This window comes from Phalangium opilio, unplaced genomic scaffold (genome assembly GCF_054372755.1).
Source record: "Phalangium opilio isolate 3A_F unplaced genomic scaffold, DU_Popi_V2 ptg000013l_1, whole genome shotgun sequence".
NCBI classification, from domain to species: domain Eukaryota; kingdom Metazoa; phylum Arthropoda; class Arachnida; order Opiliones; family Phalangiidae; genus Phalangium; species Phalangium opilio.
The window spans coordinates 14,286,986-14,301,489 of NW_028324148.1; the positions used below are offsets into that span (position 1 = coordinate 14,286,986).

The window sequence follows — 14,504 nt, forward strand, 5'->3', positions numbered from 1 at the left end:
GATCGCTCTCTTATCAAACAAACTCTTATTTAAGTCTGGCGATTACGTCACGACTAAAGACAAGTACAGACACGTCCAAAAACCGTTTAAGCATATAGAGGGGAACTTTTTAAAATTATTTCCAAATTTTTGGATTCATTATCGCAGAATTTAACCATGATGTAATCAGTACATTGTTTTTAACATTTTATTTCAAAATTTGATTGGTTTTTTACACCATTGACATATTCGTTTGTTTATATATATGTCAGGAAATAGTGAATATGGTAAAATCAAAGGATAGAGACCAAAAAGCGCAACTACTGGGTTCATCGTCAACATTCCCAAAATAATTCCTACAGGTACAGTTATAGGAAGTAGAATAATATATGTTCCAGCTATAAAAGAATATTTGATTCCAACCTGTATAACCCGCAATATACAACATCTATTATTACAATATTCTTTAGTCTTGGATTTGTTTGCACTTGAAACGTATTTCTCCGTTACTGACACATCTCTCCCAGACTCGTCGTTAGAACAATTTATAGGTATGTTACATGTTGAAAACCCTTTAACAAGCGGACATTCCGGGGAATATTTTCGATGCTCCTTATTCTCCATTAGAAGTCACTGCTCTCTTCAAGGCGAATAACCGAGATAAAGAGAGTAATGTCTTATCAGACAAACTCTAACTGACGATTACGTCACGACTAAAGAAGTTCCCGCCCTTAACCAATTAACAAAGACCTAATCAATTGGCGACCCCCACCCTCGACCAATAAACGAACTCAGAGAAACCCCCCGGATAAAAAACCGGTGTTCCCCCATTCTAAACTCACGCGAGTATACACGCGCGGGTCTAGCGCGCTAGAAGGCTGGCGACCCAATTAAATGACCTAATTAACTCTCCATATTTTAGGTGGTTAACTACTGATAAATGGTGTGATATCCTTTGCTTTATTTGCCTTTTACTTGAACCATAAGTTCATGAGATATGTTCCATAAGTTTGTCACTGGTAACTGAGAGCTTGTCATGAAGTGAATGAGGTAGTTTAGAGGTAAAGCGACGCCTGGTGAGGCGCTGTCAAAGGCTTAGTAATGCAGGAGGTCTTGCAAAATTAACTGAGTTTATTATTGCTTGTCGTTCTCGAACTAGCTCTCAGTAAGTCTTTAGCATTGCGAATAATATGTAGGCCTAGTGTCATACTTATGGGAACATTACTTATAAACCTATGCATGAACCAAGCTTGTTTTCAGGTTAAGTATTTTATCGTGTTCTGGATTGATACAAAAATGGGAATCCGACGATTCACGATTTTTGTCGACGAATAAAAATGAAACGGAAATCCGAGGGAGTGACGAAACAAATTACATCAAACTGGACGATCTCAAATTAGTGTTTTACATTTTAGTATCGGGATGGATCTGCGCAAGCGCCTTACTTCTCCAACATATTGTAAGGTGGTTGCTACTTAAGATTTTACAGCCGAAAATCTCTGATGAAGTGAACACAAAGCGTTCAATAACTGAACAGATTGATCTTAAAATGTAAGCCGTTTTCTGCGCTGAAGCGAATGACGTTGCTATTTTATAACCACCAATGGACAACCGGCTTCGGTTTTATAACAACGAGGCATAATTTCTTTCAAATTAAGAAATAAATTTTAATTTTTGGCACAAATTGTGGCAATAGATTAACATATGTTAGAAATAAAGTACATTTTTATACTCTTCGTGTCTCCTTCTACAAGCGCTTACTGATAAAACCATTTAGGGTTACAACAAACCTGTCTCGTGTACTACTCTACATCGAAATAATGCATATAACTCTTTCACTTTTTAGTGTCAGAAATGTAAAAAAACTGAACAATATCCTTTGTTGCTGAACGTCAGAGACTCAATATATTGATTGTGGAAAACTGAAATTTAAAATACCTATGACGCTTGTGGTTTTTTTTCTTCACAATTTCTAGGTAGGCCTAAAGCGTTCGGGACAATTATAGTTTTGGAAAACTCGCCAGGCATGGCAATGTTTTGGATAATTGCGAGAAATTTCTCAAGCGTGACGATTTTCTCATTTATACGCTAGAAGCCAAGCTCGCGTTTAATAGACCATTCCATTTATTACTTGCAAAGAAGCCAACACACGGGCGGGAGATCGCCCTCTTAAGTTGTTTCCCTGGCGTCAAGAAACAGCGCCATCAGACGGAGACCAAGTTCACTACACGTGGAGGGAGGCTAACTGACTCGCGCTGATGCCTCTAGAGAGTAGAGATGCTTCTTGGCGAGAGAAGGTGACCTCCCCTCGTCCCTGTGGTGTTTCCTTCTTCTGGAATTATTGGAATGGGCCATAAGGCGAGTCACAGAAAGCTCCTAAAACCTGTTCTTTGTTTCTCAGCGGTTTTGCATGAAAAATTTCAAACGCTAATTCACCGAAGCAGTGACTTTTCAACGATTCGTAATACCAGAAGTAATAAAATAACATCTCAACTTTGAAGTGTCATAACTCTGCAGGTTTTATATGAGACTCGGAGAATTGACTCGAGTATGTGATAGGCCTAGTTGAAGCCGTCATTAAGTCAGGTGCGTTTCATCATTTGACACGTTTTCCTTCAGAAAGAGTAATATCTAAAAACAAAAGTGGATGGGAAAGTATGAAAATGGCCAAAAGTCGCGAGGCATCAGAGTTTCGCCGTAATTAGCCGTTGAATCGGCGTAGCTATATTAGGCTTATCACGGCCTACTTAGATCATCTCCTCCGTCGCCTGTAAGGCCGTCCGATTTCGTGGGCGCCCTATGCTAATGGAAAAGTAGCGAAATCCCGCTAGTGCGGCAATTCTCGGGTAGGGGGCGCTCGCATCCGGGACAAACGTCTTAATACATTACTATGGGGAAACTATGCCTTAAAACTGCACTTTTCCATCGGAATTTTTCTATATTTTTTAGATGTTTTAGGAATCTAATTTTTACACATATTATTAAATCAAGTAAGAGCTATCTTTTGAAACTTATTTCATAATTTTCCGTCCATTAGTTTTGCTGCAATCGTTATCGAAACATTCGAAGTTTCTAGCCGCGAAGTTCGAGTTTATCCGCTTCGAATGTTTCGATAACGATTGCAGCAAAACTAATGGACGGAAAATTATGAAATAAGTTTCAAAAGATAGCTCTTACTTGATTTAATAATATGTGTAAAAATTAGATTCCTAAAACATCTAAAAATATAGAAAAATTCCGATGAAAAAGTGCAGTTTTAAGGCATAGTTTCCCCATAGTAATGTATTAAGACGTTTGTCCCGGATGCGAGCGCCCCCTACCCGAGAATTGCCGCACTAGCGGGATTTCGCTACTTTTCCATTAGCATAGGGCGCCCACGAAATCGGACGGCCTTACAGGCGACGGAGGAGATGATCTAAGTAGGCCGTGGGCTTATTCACTCCCTAAAAGTAGGTTTTGTGTTAATGCTTGGTTACGCGGTTACCGTCGTCTGCTATTGTGTATGCTAGAGCTTCCTCGAATGTGTTTGTAGTCTGCACAGAGTTGGTAACTGGTAAGGTTTTAAAATATTTAAAGTTAGTAGTAAGGTTAGTAGTAGAAAAACAGTTATCCCTGATTTCCACAGATCCAGGATTAAGAGAGAATTGGCTTTATCTTTATTATTAAAGGCTCGTTTGGTTTATTTTGGCAAAGGCTTAACATTTTATCTGGATTCTCTTCCAAATTTCTCTTAATAACTTTATCATTGTGGTCACTGTTTCCTGGAAAATGCATAAAGAGCCTCTTTACAGTAATGCATTGTATTTCACAGTTGTTTTCGCCAAATTTTTTTTATGTTTCTTGTGCATATTGTGATGAGAAATCAACCGAGGTTACTATCGTCTCCATTTTGTTTTGTAATCGCTTCAACGCCGAAGGTTAAACAAAGGAGTACTTTCAGCCGCGAGTTTCCAAGTCCATCAGTCACTAGTAAACTAAATAGTTATTGGCGAAACTTTGATGTCCGCGCTTTTTAACACGGTCTCTATGGCCATTGTCATACTTTTCCGCTCATCCACTTGCTAATATATATAAAATTTGCATAAATCAGGTTATCCCTTTCTCACCTCAAAACCCGAGCTCGAGGTCTGAGCCGTTATAAAAATTCAAAAGATTTGTTGCTTGGGTCTATTCAGTCTGCGCAGTTGAAGAAAATTATCCGATGCGTGCGATCCGTCCGTTGACGTTAGTGAGCGCTAGCCTTAAATCAAACGGTGCGCCGTACTGATGAAGTCTGTGCTGTTTCTTATTGCGCTTCGTAATAACAAGTTGGGAAACCAAAATTAACCTCTCCAAGTCGAGACGAAATTGAGAGGTTTTTCTTAAATAATTAAATAAATATAATTGATGGTAATTATTTTAATCGTCATTAATTTAACTTAACTATCGTTAAATCGTTCTAAGAAACTTTATTCCCAAAATAATTTTCAACATAGCTATTGTTGACGTTTGAATTCAAGCCTCTATAACAATTTTTTGGAAATTTAGGGTATATAAGGCGATTGATTCGCAATAAATGATAAGAAGACCCGTAATTGCGTGAATATTTGGTGGAAGCCCTGTCATTGGGAAGCTAGACGTTTCTCGTAACCCTTGCCGATTGCTTTTTTCTTTTTAATCCTTAACGATAATGATGGAGTAGAAGCCAACAATTGCTTTCTGGGTACACGTTTACTTCGAGTTGCCAACTGCGAACGCGGTGACAGACACACAGATACGTCCAGTGTAGTACCTCTCTTTGACGTCATCGTCATTCGGAGAGGTGAAAAGAAATATCACTAGCCTGCACAATTGTTAAAGCGAAAATGTGTGAAAACCAGACGCTGATCGTAGCCGCCATTAATGTAAGAACCCTTAAGATTTCATTTTCTGATATGTTTAATTGTTTCTCAAGCGTTTTAAACGCCCTTAATGGCCATAGCGTACTTCCTTTCGATTTCAAAGAGAGGATAACGGCAATCTCGAATATCACGGAAGAGACTTTAATATTTTGGATTTTTTGTCGAAATCTCTATCTTTCAAGTATTGTTGAAATATCATAATTGCCTTATTTATTTTCCATAATTCCTTCAGGTCCATTATCATTCAATCATTGTGTTATTCATAAGTTCATAACCAAGAACGACAGGAATCTTTAATTTAGTGGACGCGATTTCATTATCTTTCAATTTATTTTTTGGTCAAAACTTTCATTGTTCAAGTATACTGAATATCAAAGTTGCTCTTTCCTGGCGTTTTGGACATTTTAAACATAATACCTTTCGACCTTTTTCATTAAACATATTCAGTTTTTTTGCTCCTGATCGTATCTATTTAAATATTATTTATTGTGTTATTGTTTAAACATTTTATTTATTGTGTTATTGATCAAATATATTTTTAGTTGCGTTTTTGTTCAAATATAGTATTTACTGCGTTATTGTTCATATTATATTTATCTCGTTATTGTTCAAATATTTTATTTACTGCATTATTGTTCAAGTATATATATCATTGATTGCGTTATTGTTCAAATATATTATTTATTGCGTTATTGTTCTAATATATTATTTATTGCGTTTTTGTTTAAATATAGTTTTTATTGCGTTTTCGTTTAAATATAGTTTTTATTGCGTTTTCGTTTAAATATAGTTTTATTGCGTTTTCGTTTAAATATAGTTTTTATTGCGTTTTCGTTTAAATATAGTTTTTATTGCGTTTTCGATTAAATATAGTTTTTATTGCGTTTTCGTTTAAATATAGTTTTATTGCGTTTTCGTTTAAATATAGTTTTTATTGCGTTATTGTTCATATTATATTTATTGCGTTATTGTTCACATTATATTTATTGCGTTATTGTTCACATTATATTTATTGCGTTATTGTTCACATTATATTTATTGCGTTATTGTTCACATTATATTTATTGCGTTATTGTTCATATTATATTTATTGCGTTATTGTTCAATTATACTGTGTATTGTGTATTCAATGTAGATTTGAAATTGTAACTCCTGAAGATGGCCAATTTGGAGCGTGCAATCTAAGGGCCAATTATTGCACTGGACTTGTGGGAATGGTAGCCCGAAAGGTACAATATATTTTTAGTTAATCGAGATAAGTAAATAGGCGATTCGTTAAATTCAACCAGATCACTTTTTACTGTTTTGCTCTTTCGCAAACTGAAAAGTAAACTAAACTATAAGTGCAGCCATGTAATTTGACGACTTGGTGAAAATTTAAACATTTGTGATACTTGATCCTTACCATATACGAAAACGGCAAACCGCATACACACACGATAGAATCAGGGACTGTAAATTCTTGATGTTAAACGCTTTGTCCATATTAGGCTTGCATCTTCGCGACAGATCATGAAAAACATCTACGCTACTGTTCAGATACATGCAAGTATTTTGCTTTTTCTATAGAGAGCTTTCAGTTGGAGGAGGAGCGTAGTCTCGTGACAATTTACGCTGTCATATTGGTGGGTTTAAAGCAGGGAATGAAGCTGCGACCACCCAATATGGCTACCAGAACAGCGGTAAGACTTGGGAGGGTGTGACGTACTACTAACCCATCTGAAAGCTCTCTATTCTGAGAGAAAATTAAATTTGAGCAATCAATACGACATCTACGTTGTCCATATTTATTAATAGTGACTCGACTGATCTGCAAGCGGCTTCCGCTTTTGTGAAAAAAAAAAGAAAACTAAACTAATCGACGCCCTCTACACCCTACCCTTCTTCTCATCTGTGATTGGTATTTTTCTCGCGAAGGCTCGAAATTCTTGGCCTAGTCGCGAGAAATTTGTATCTCCGCGAGATGAGGACACAAAATTGGGAAAATCCAATGTGGAATGACTGTAGTGCGATATTGCAAACAAGCAAAGCGAAGATGCGAACGCGCAAAATGTGTCAGTCTGGACTCTGGACTGGCCTTTAGACTGATGTTGTGACGTTTTTGGTTGGGTATCATTGTTAATTGTTCCAATTGTTTATTTACTTCGGTTCAGGAAGCCGATATCAGTATTTCAACATTATCTATAAGCGAAGTTCGAGCGCAATTCGTTGATTTTTCATATCCTTATTTCCAAGATGTAGTGACGTTCGCCACCAGAGCGCCCAGCCTTTTCAGAGTGAACAATGCCTTGTTTCTAATTGAACCATTGCGAATTCAAGTATAATAACATTGATATTTTCAACATAAATAGATCAACGCTTACGATAAAATAAATTTCCATTTATCCCAGGCTTGGATATTAATATTATGTTCGTTAATTGGTATAATTTTGCTCGTGAAATTTGCAACTTGTTGGTTCAAGGAAAATAACATGTTATGGAATATAGTGAAAATAATATTGCGTCAAGGTCAGAATATCAATAAAGAATAACACGTTATTTGACGAGAATATTTAACATTCTGCTATAAAAACAGGTATTGAAAGTCCATGGCAATCCACGAGTATGGTCGTTCTCGCTACCACCATTTTGATTTTCGGATCATTCGAAACACTTTATTCGTCTTATTTGACTTCGGCTGTTAGTTTGGCTCCGGTCACATTACCAATTGACACTTTGGAACACATGGCACATTCAATCAAATCACAAGGTTACGTCGTCAGTTCGGTGGAAGGTCGAGCTTTTCAACAAGCTATTATGGTACGGACTACAAATGAGAAAAAAAATGTTGGTGGGCCAAGCGCGGCAAGGAAAGTCTCCCAGAATACCTCGCGCATGCCCCTAGCTTTGATAGGGGAATGTGAAGTGCTGGGGCCGGCCTAGTTGGGAATACATAATAAGTTAGTATTTATACATATCCATGGCCAAACCAGGGATATGTCTGTATACTATATAGCATTCATTCCACGCGTACATTTGATTAGAAATGTGGCTGTTGTTAAATTTAAATTGAATCCCTACGTTTTATGATTTAAATCGTCTTTTATTAAATTTAGACTTCTGACATCGACAGCATTAAATTATTCGCTAATTCAACTAAAAAACCCGGTTTCAAATTACCTATCTCGGCAAAGGAAGGTTTGAAAATGGTTTTGCAAAAACGTTACGCTTTCGTTTTGACGAGAAGGTCACTTAAGTTCTCTATTGCGAAATCTGCATTACCACGGGAAGCTTTTCACTTTGCTACTGAGAATTTATACGTGGATCACATCTCCATCGTTTTTCATAAATTGTTTCCTTGCAAACAACGCATCAATAAATGGTGTGATTGCCTTTTCACTTTTCACTTTATTTGCCTTTACTCGAACTAACTTCGTTTTCAGGTTGAATATTTTATCGTGTTCTGGATTGATACAAAAATGGGAATCCGATGATTTACGATTTTGGTCGACGAATAAAAATGAAACGGAAATCAAAAAGAGTGACAAAACAAATTACATCAAACTGGACGACCTCAGATTAGTATTTTACATATTAGCAGCGGGATGGATTTGCGCAAGCGCCTTACTTCTCCAACAGATTGTAACTTGCCTGGTACTTAAGATTGTACAGCCAAAAAATCTTTGGTGAAGTGAACACAAAGCGTAATTCCGCTAGGGGGCTCAATAACTGAATTGTTCGATGTTAAAATGCAAGCCGCTTTGCGCGCAGACGCGAATGACGTTGCTGTTTTATACCCACCAATGGAAAAATGGCTTCGCTTTTATAACAACGAGGCATAAGTGCTTCGAAATTATGAAATATATTTTAATTTTTGACACATATGTGGCATTAAATTAACATATGCTACGGATAAAACCATTTAGGGTTACAACAAACTTGTCTCGTGTACTTTTTAAAATGGTGTTAATTCTCTCTCCATCGAAATCCATATGACACTTACACTTTTTAGTGTCTGAAAAGTAAAAAAAAATAACAGAAAAATATTCTTTGTTGCTAAACGTCAGAAGCTCAATATATTGATTGTAAATAAATGAAATGAAAAATTAAATATGACGCTAGTGGCTGTTTTCTTCGCAATTTTCTATATCGTTCGGGACAATTATAGTTTTGGAAATCTCGCCAAGCTGGCAATGTTTTGAATAATTACGAGAAATTTCGCAAGCGTGACAACTTTCTCTCAAACCAAGCTTTCTCGTTTATACGCTAGAAGCCAAGCTCTCGTTCAATAGACTTTTCCATTAATTACTTGCAAAGAAACCAACACACGGGCTGGAGGGGGCTAACTGACTCGCGCTGAGGCATCTAGTGGCGCTTCTAGGCGCCAGGGAAATAATGCAAGAAAGTGACCTCTCCTGCCCAGTGGTATTTCTTTCTCTGCTGGAATTATTGGAATGGTCAATGAGGCGAGACACGGAAACCTCCTAAAACGTGTTCTTTGTTTCTCAGCGGACTTGATGTTTTGCATGAACAATTTCACACTGAATTAATTGAAGCAGGGACTTTCCAACGAATACCAGAAATAAAATAACATCTCAACTTCGAAGTGTCAGAAATCTGCAGGTTTTATATGAGAACCGGAGAATTGAGTTGTATATGTGCTAGGCATAGTTGAAGCCGTCATTACGTCGACCCTAACTCATTTTTAAAAGAAGAAGGACAATTTTTGAAAGCAGATTTTGCTATAATAACGTAAATGAAAAACGATAGTGGCTTATGGTCAGGGAAATTGTGCAAGTTTCAATATTTTTCTCGCACTTCAGTTAGTAGTGAGAAAAGGGGGGTTCTAACTCAGGAACCACCATGTTAAACCTATGGGGTTTTCCAGAGTACCACCATGTTATTTCCCATAGGGAACCCATATGGAACCCATAGGGAACCCATATGGAACCCATGCTATGTATTTTCTATGACGTCCTCGTTTTTTTTTTTATGACGTAAAGATCGGGGGGGGGGTGTTAGTGGTAAAATGGACACGTTTGATTTCCTGACCTATAAAAACCAAAATGTGGGTTATTTAAGTATTGAAGGAGGGAGGGGATGTGATTTAAAAAGAATTTTTTTTTACGACGTAAAGATCAGGGGGTGGTGTGAATATCTTGTGTCTGGGCAGTTCGATTTCCTGACCTATAAAAACTAAAATGCTGATTATTTTTTAAAGTATTAGAGGAAGAGGGGATGTGATTTAAAAAGAAAAAACCCCTCTGCAAATACAAGACATAAGAAAATTTATCTCACGATTATGTATAAATACCATCCTACTCGAGAAAAGACCCGCACTTTAAGTTTCAGTTATCATCATGAATTTCATCTGTCCGGATTGTAATCGGGAGTTTAGTTATAAGAAAACATTAAATAGACATATACGCGAAGTTCATCAAAGAAACAAATTAACTTGTAAAGTTTGCGGCGCGACATTTTCCCGCTGTTACAGATTAGAAAAACATTTAACCATTCATAAACGACTAAAACAACTGAGAAAGAATTACCCCGATCGAGGGAAGGATGATGCGGACCCATCTAGCAAAACTAATCAACCGAGTACTTCACGTGGTAATTTGAATCAACCTAGTACTTCACGTGGTAATTTGAATCAACCTAGTACTTCACGTACTAACACATCGAGTGAAAGGAATTTAAATCAATCAGGAGTTAATGACTTAGAGTCGAATGAAGTTCCGATTTTACGTAACGCTCTAGTAACAACACGGATAGAGGCGAATGAAAATGAAGTTGATATTTTAACGTTTACTAGTAGACATAGAGAAGCAATATATGCGTATTTGAAGAAACATTTGACTGAAAGACGAGGTATTAAATGGTACCTTGTGGTTAATGTCCAGTTTAGTCGACAATTAGTTAATTCAACGCAGGAAGTCTTAGAGTTTCCCTTCTTTCGCGGTTATACAAATACAACTTTAAGCGAGGATGAGATTTATGAACAAATAGAGAGAAGTGTTCAGAAAATTAGGAACTCTTTGGAACAATTCCAGAAAGGTGGTAGCAACTGGGTTTTGAACAAAATTCTGTTTTTACAAGTAAATATCGTATCATATCATCCGCTAAGACCAGCGTCATATTTCAAGCTACCCCCGTTTTTGAAATCAAAAAAAGCGTTGATAAATATTCGAAATAAGGATGAGAGATGTTTCGAATACTCTATTCTAGCTAAATTACATCCTGTTGAATTCAACAGTGAAAGAGTTAGTAACTACACGAGATACTTGAATGAAATAGACATGGGAAATATTAAAAGTCCATTCAAAGTGTCACCGAGTGAGCTAATTTCCTTCGAAAAGCGTAACAATTTAAGTATCAATATTTTCGGATTCGAAAAGTTTGTCTACCCTTTGTTCATCAGTGAATACGAATGTGAAGAACGGCGTCAAATAGACCTGTTGCTAATTTCTAAAGGAAGAAAGAAACACTTCTGTCTGATTAAAAGTTTATCGAGACTTCTTTCTAATTTAACTAAAAAGAAAGCCACGACATTTTATTGTCGGAGATGTCTACACAGATTTTCGAAACAAACATTAAGGGATAAACACATCGACGGCTGTAAAAAACACACGCCGACATTAATAGAAATGCCGGAAGAACAAGAATTTACTTTTAAGAATTATGAAATGAGGGAAAAAATACCGAGATACGTTGTTGCCGATTTCGAATCTATTCTATCTCCGATTGCAGGCCCCGAACAAGATAACAAAGTTTCGCACACGCATAAAATTAATCAACATATCACTTGTGGTTTTGCATACATCGTTATGAATAGCGATGGTACAACATCAAAACCGTTTGTTTACAGGTACATTTTTTAATTTCCAATTACTTTTAACCGGTTCTAATTGAAGCCCCCTTTAAACAGAGGATTGGACGCTGTTAGTGTTTTTCTCAAACGAATGCTAATAGAGGCTGACATTAATAGTTACATGCTCTCTATAAATATTCCACTAATTATGACGGATAAACAGGAGAAAGAGTTTCAATTTTCAAGTCACTGTAGGGTTTGTAAGAAGAATTTCGCCGATGATGATGATGATGACCGACCAGTACGTGATCATTGTCATTTAACTGGTCAGTTTCGTGGAGCGGCGCATTCATCATGTAATTTGAAAATCAAACCCCCTAAATATCTACCATGTATTTTTCATAATCTCTCCAAGTAATAGTTTGAATATGAAATTCTAAAATAGGATTAAAAACATAACACTATTTTTTCAGCTATGATTTACATTTAATTCTTCAAAAGGCTGGATCTTTCAAAAATGAAAAACTGTCCTGCATCCCCTCAAACACGGAACGTTACATTTCGTTTACGTTTAGTAATATCCGATTTATTGACTCATTTAGGTAAGATATTTCATTATTTTACTCCTGTAAAAGTGATTATAGTAATTGTTTTTAGATTTCTAAACACTTCATTATCCAATCTCGTGATGAATTTGGGTAAAGAAGGGGCGGAAAAATTTAAGGTTCTTAATAACCTATTTGAAGAGGACAAAGCGAAATTGCTATTAAAAAAATTACCGTATCCATACGAATACGTAACTTCCTTGAAGGTTTTCGATGAGACAGCGCTTCCGGATAAAGAAGCGTTTTTCAGTACTCTATCGGATAAAAGTATTGATGAAGAGGATTATGAACACGTGAAATTAATTTGGAATACATTCCAATTGAAAAATATGGGTAATAGCTTTTTATTTCTAACAAAAAAATCTAAAGGCTGAAGTTTTTAAAGGATTCATTTAAATATCTAGGTGACCTCCATGATCTATATGTGCTTACCGACTGTGTTCAATTATGTGATGTTTTTAACGAGTTTAGAGACAAATGTTTTCAATTTTACAACCTCGATGTTCTACATTCGTTCACACGTAAGGTGTTGTTAATGTAGTTCTTAAATACTAGAAAGTAATATTTTCAACAGTACCAGGTTACGCCTGGCAAGCGATGCTTTTCAAAACTGGGGTGAAACTAGAGTTATTATTAGACATCGATCAGTATCTCTTCCTAGAATCGGAAATCCGTGGAGGAGTTTCTATGATAACACACCGATACGCCGCTGCCAATAATCCGCTTATTCCTCAAACATATGTTAATGATAAACCAACAAGTTACATTCTCTATCTGGATTGTAATAACCTGTGAGTTACTTGTTGATTTTTAAAAATAATTACACGGGGTTAATGTTAGTCTATCATTTCAGATATGGGACAAGTTTAAGCGATTATTTACCAATTGACGGTTTTAAGTGGGTCCCCGAATCGGAATTAAATAGTTTAATGACAAAAATCCCCAAAATACCCGATGATAATAATCTAGGATACATCATCGAATGCGACCTTCTTTACCCCCCGGAAATTCATGCTTTTACATCAGATTTCCCTTTGGCTCCCGAAAGATTGAGCGTTCAGGTTTCCCAACTTTCACCATATTGTCAAGATGTGTTAGCAGAATTTAACATACCTCCTAAAGAATCAAACCCAAAATTAATTCCCAACCAAATGTCTAAAACGAAGTATGTTCTCCATTATAGAAATCTAAAACTTTACTTACAACAAGGTATGGTCTTAACAAAAATACATAGAGCGTTAGAATTCAGACAAGAGCGTTGGCTTAGACCGTTTATTGAATTCAATACAGAACAGCGGAAGCTAGCGCCCGACGAATTTACACAATCATTGTTCAAGCTAATTGTCAATTCGTTATTTGGTAAATCAATGGAAAATTTAAGGAAAAGAATAGTATTTCATTTAGCGCACACAAAAAAAACATTGTTAAAGAAAGTTAGTCAACCCTCGTTTAAAAGTGTGACGGTATTTAACAAAGATTTAGTGGGCGTTTCCATGCGTCCCAAAAAAATTACTTTAAATAGACCAATTTACATAGGGTTTTCTGTTCTTGAATTATCAAAACATCTCATGTTCGATTTTTACTTCAATTTCTTAAAGCAAGTATATAATGATCGTGTGAAATTGTTATTCACCGACACTGATTCATTCTGTATTGAAGTTCAAACGGAAAACGTGTATAAAGATTTAGAAAGACACGGTGATAAATTTGACTTTAGCAATTATCCTAAGAACCATTTTCTCTACAATGAGGTCAATAAAAAGGCGTTGGGGAAGTTCAAAGATGAAACTTCGGGGAAGCCCATTCACGAATACGTAGGGCTCCGTAGTAAAATTTATAGTCTTTTGTTGAGTGAAACGGAAGAAAAAAAAACGTTGAAAGGGATTTGTAAAACTGTTGTGAAAAACAAAATAAGACACGAGGACTATAAAAATTGTCTTTTCAAAAGGAAACGTACGTCGGAGACCATGTATCGATTCCAGTCTGAGAATCATGAACTTTATACCTTGAAAGTTCAGAAAGCCGCGTTATCGTGTTATGATGATAAACGGTATATTTTGGAAGATGGTGTTACTTCATTACCTTACGGGAATAAGGATATAGCGGAAAAATAACCCTATTTTGTAATGTGTGATAATAAAAAAATATTACTAAGATGTTTATTGTTCCTAGTTGCGTTATTTTCCTATAAATATCAAGTGTATGAATAAACCATACTCATTCAGAATTTGGATCCATGATGTTACGTAA

The 14,504-nt window shown here is 36.2% G+C and overlaps 2 protein-coding genes and 1 long non-coding RNA gene across 3 annotated transcripts; all 3 read left to right on the top strand.

Moving 5' to 3' along the window:
- Positions 1-896: 896 nt before the first annotated feature.
- LOC149709395 (uncharacterized) lies at positions 897-5,464 on the top strand. The gene is made up of 3 exons (XR_016381365.1): positions 897-2,565; positions 4,070-4,862; positions 4,940-5,464. It is a non-coding gene; the product is annotated as an uncharacterized LOC149709395 (long non-coding RNA).
- A 1,392-nt stretch (positions 5,465-6,856) lies between these two features.
- LOC149709396 (glutamate receptor ionotropic, kainate 2-like) lies at positions 6,857-8,567 on the top strand. The gene is made up of 7 exons (XM_089864023.1): positions 6,857-6,865; positions 7,013-7,177; positions 7,250-7,367; positions 7,435-7,658; positions 7,955-8,220; positions 8,282-8,480; positions 8,556-8,567. The coding sequence occupies exons 1-7, from the start codon at positions 6,857-6,859 to the stop codon at positions 8,565-8,567; spliced, it is 993 nt and encodes a 330-aa protein (XP_089720149.1).
- Positions 8,568-9,667: 1,100 nt separating this feature from the next.
- Positions 9,668-14,369, top strand: LOC149709397 (uncharacterized). The gene is made up of 8 exons (XM_089864024.1): positions 9,668-11,706; positions 11,767-12,063; positions 12,123-12,251; positions 12,307-12,587; positions 12,659-12,775; positions 12,829-13,045; positions 13,108-13,463; positions 13,545-14,369. Exons 1-8 carry the CDS (start codon positions 10,199-10,201, stop codon positions 14,366-14,368), a joined length of 3,729 nt encoding a protein of 1,242 aa, XP_089720150.1. The 5' UTR covers positions 9,668-10,198; the 3' UTR covers position 14,369.
- Positions 14,370-14,504: the final 135 nt, after the last annotated feature.

Bases quoted from the DNA above. Each gene is read 5' to 3' on its own strand.
- LOC149709397 (XM_089864024.1), top strand. From the start codon at position 10,199: ATGAATTTCATCTGTCCGGATTGTAATCGGGAGTTTAGTTATAAGAAA. The intron at 12,064-12,122 runs GTAATAGTTTGA...CTATTTTTTCAG, and splicing joins ATTTTTCATAATCTCTCCAA to CTATGATTTACATTTAATTC. The intron at 12,776-12,828 runs GTAAGGTGTTGT...TATTTTCAACAG, and splicing joins TGTTCTACATTCGTTCACAC to TACCAGGTTACGCCTGGCAA.
- LOC149709396 (XM_089864023.1), top strand. The intron at 7,368-7,434 runs GTCAGAATATCA...CTATAAAAACAG, and splicing joins GAAAATAATATTGCGTCAAG to GTATTGAAAGTCCATGGCAA. The intron at 7,659-7,954 runs GTACGGACTACA...TATTAAATTTAG, and splicing joins CTTTTCAACAAGCTATTATG to ACTTCTGACATCGACAGCAT.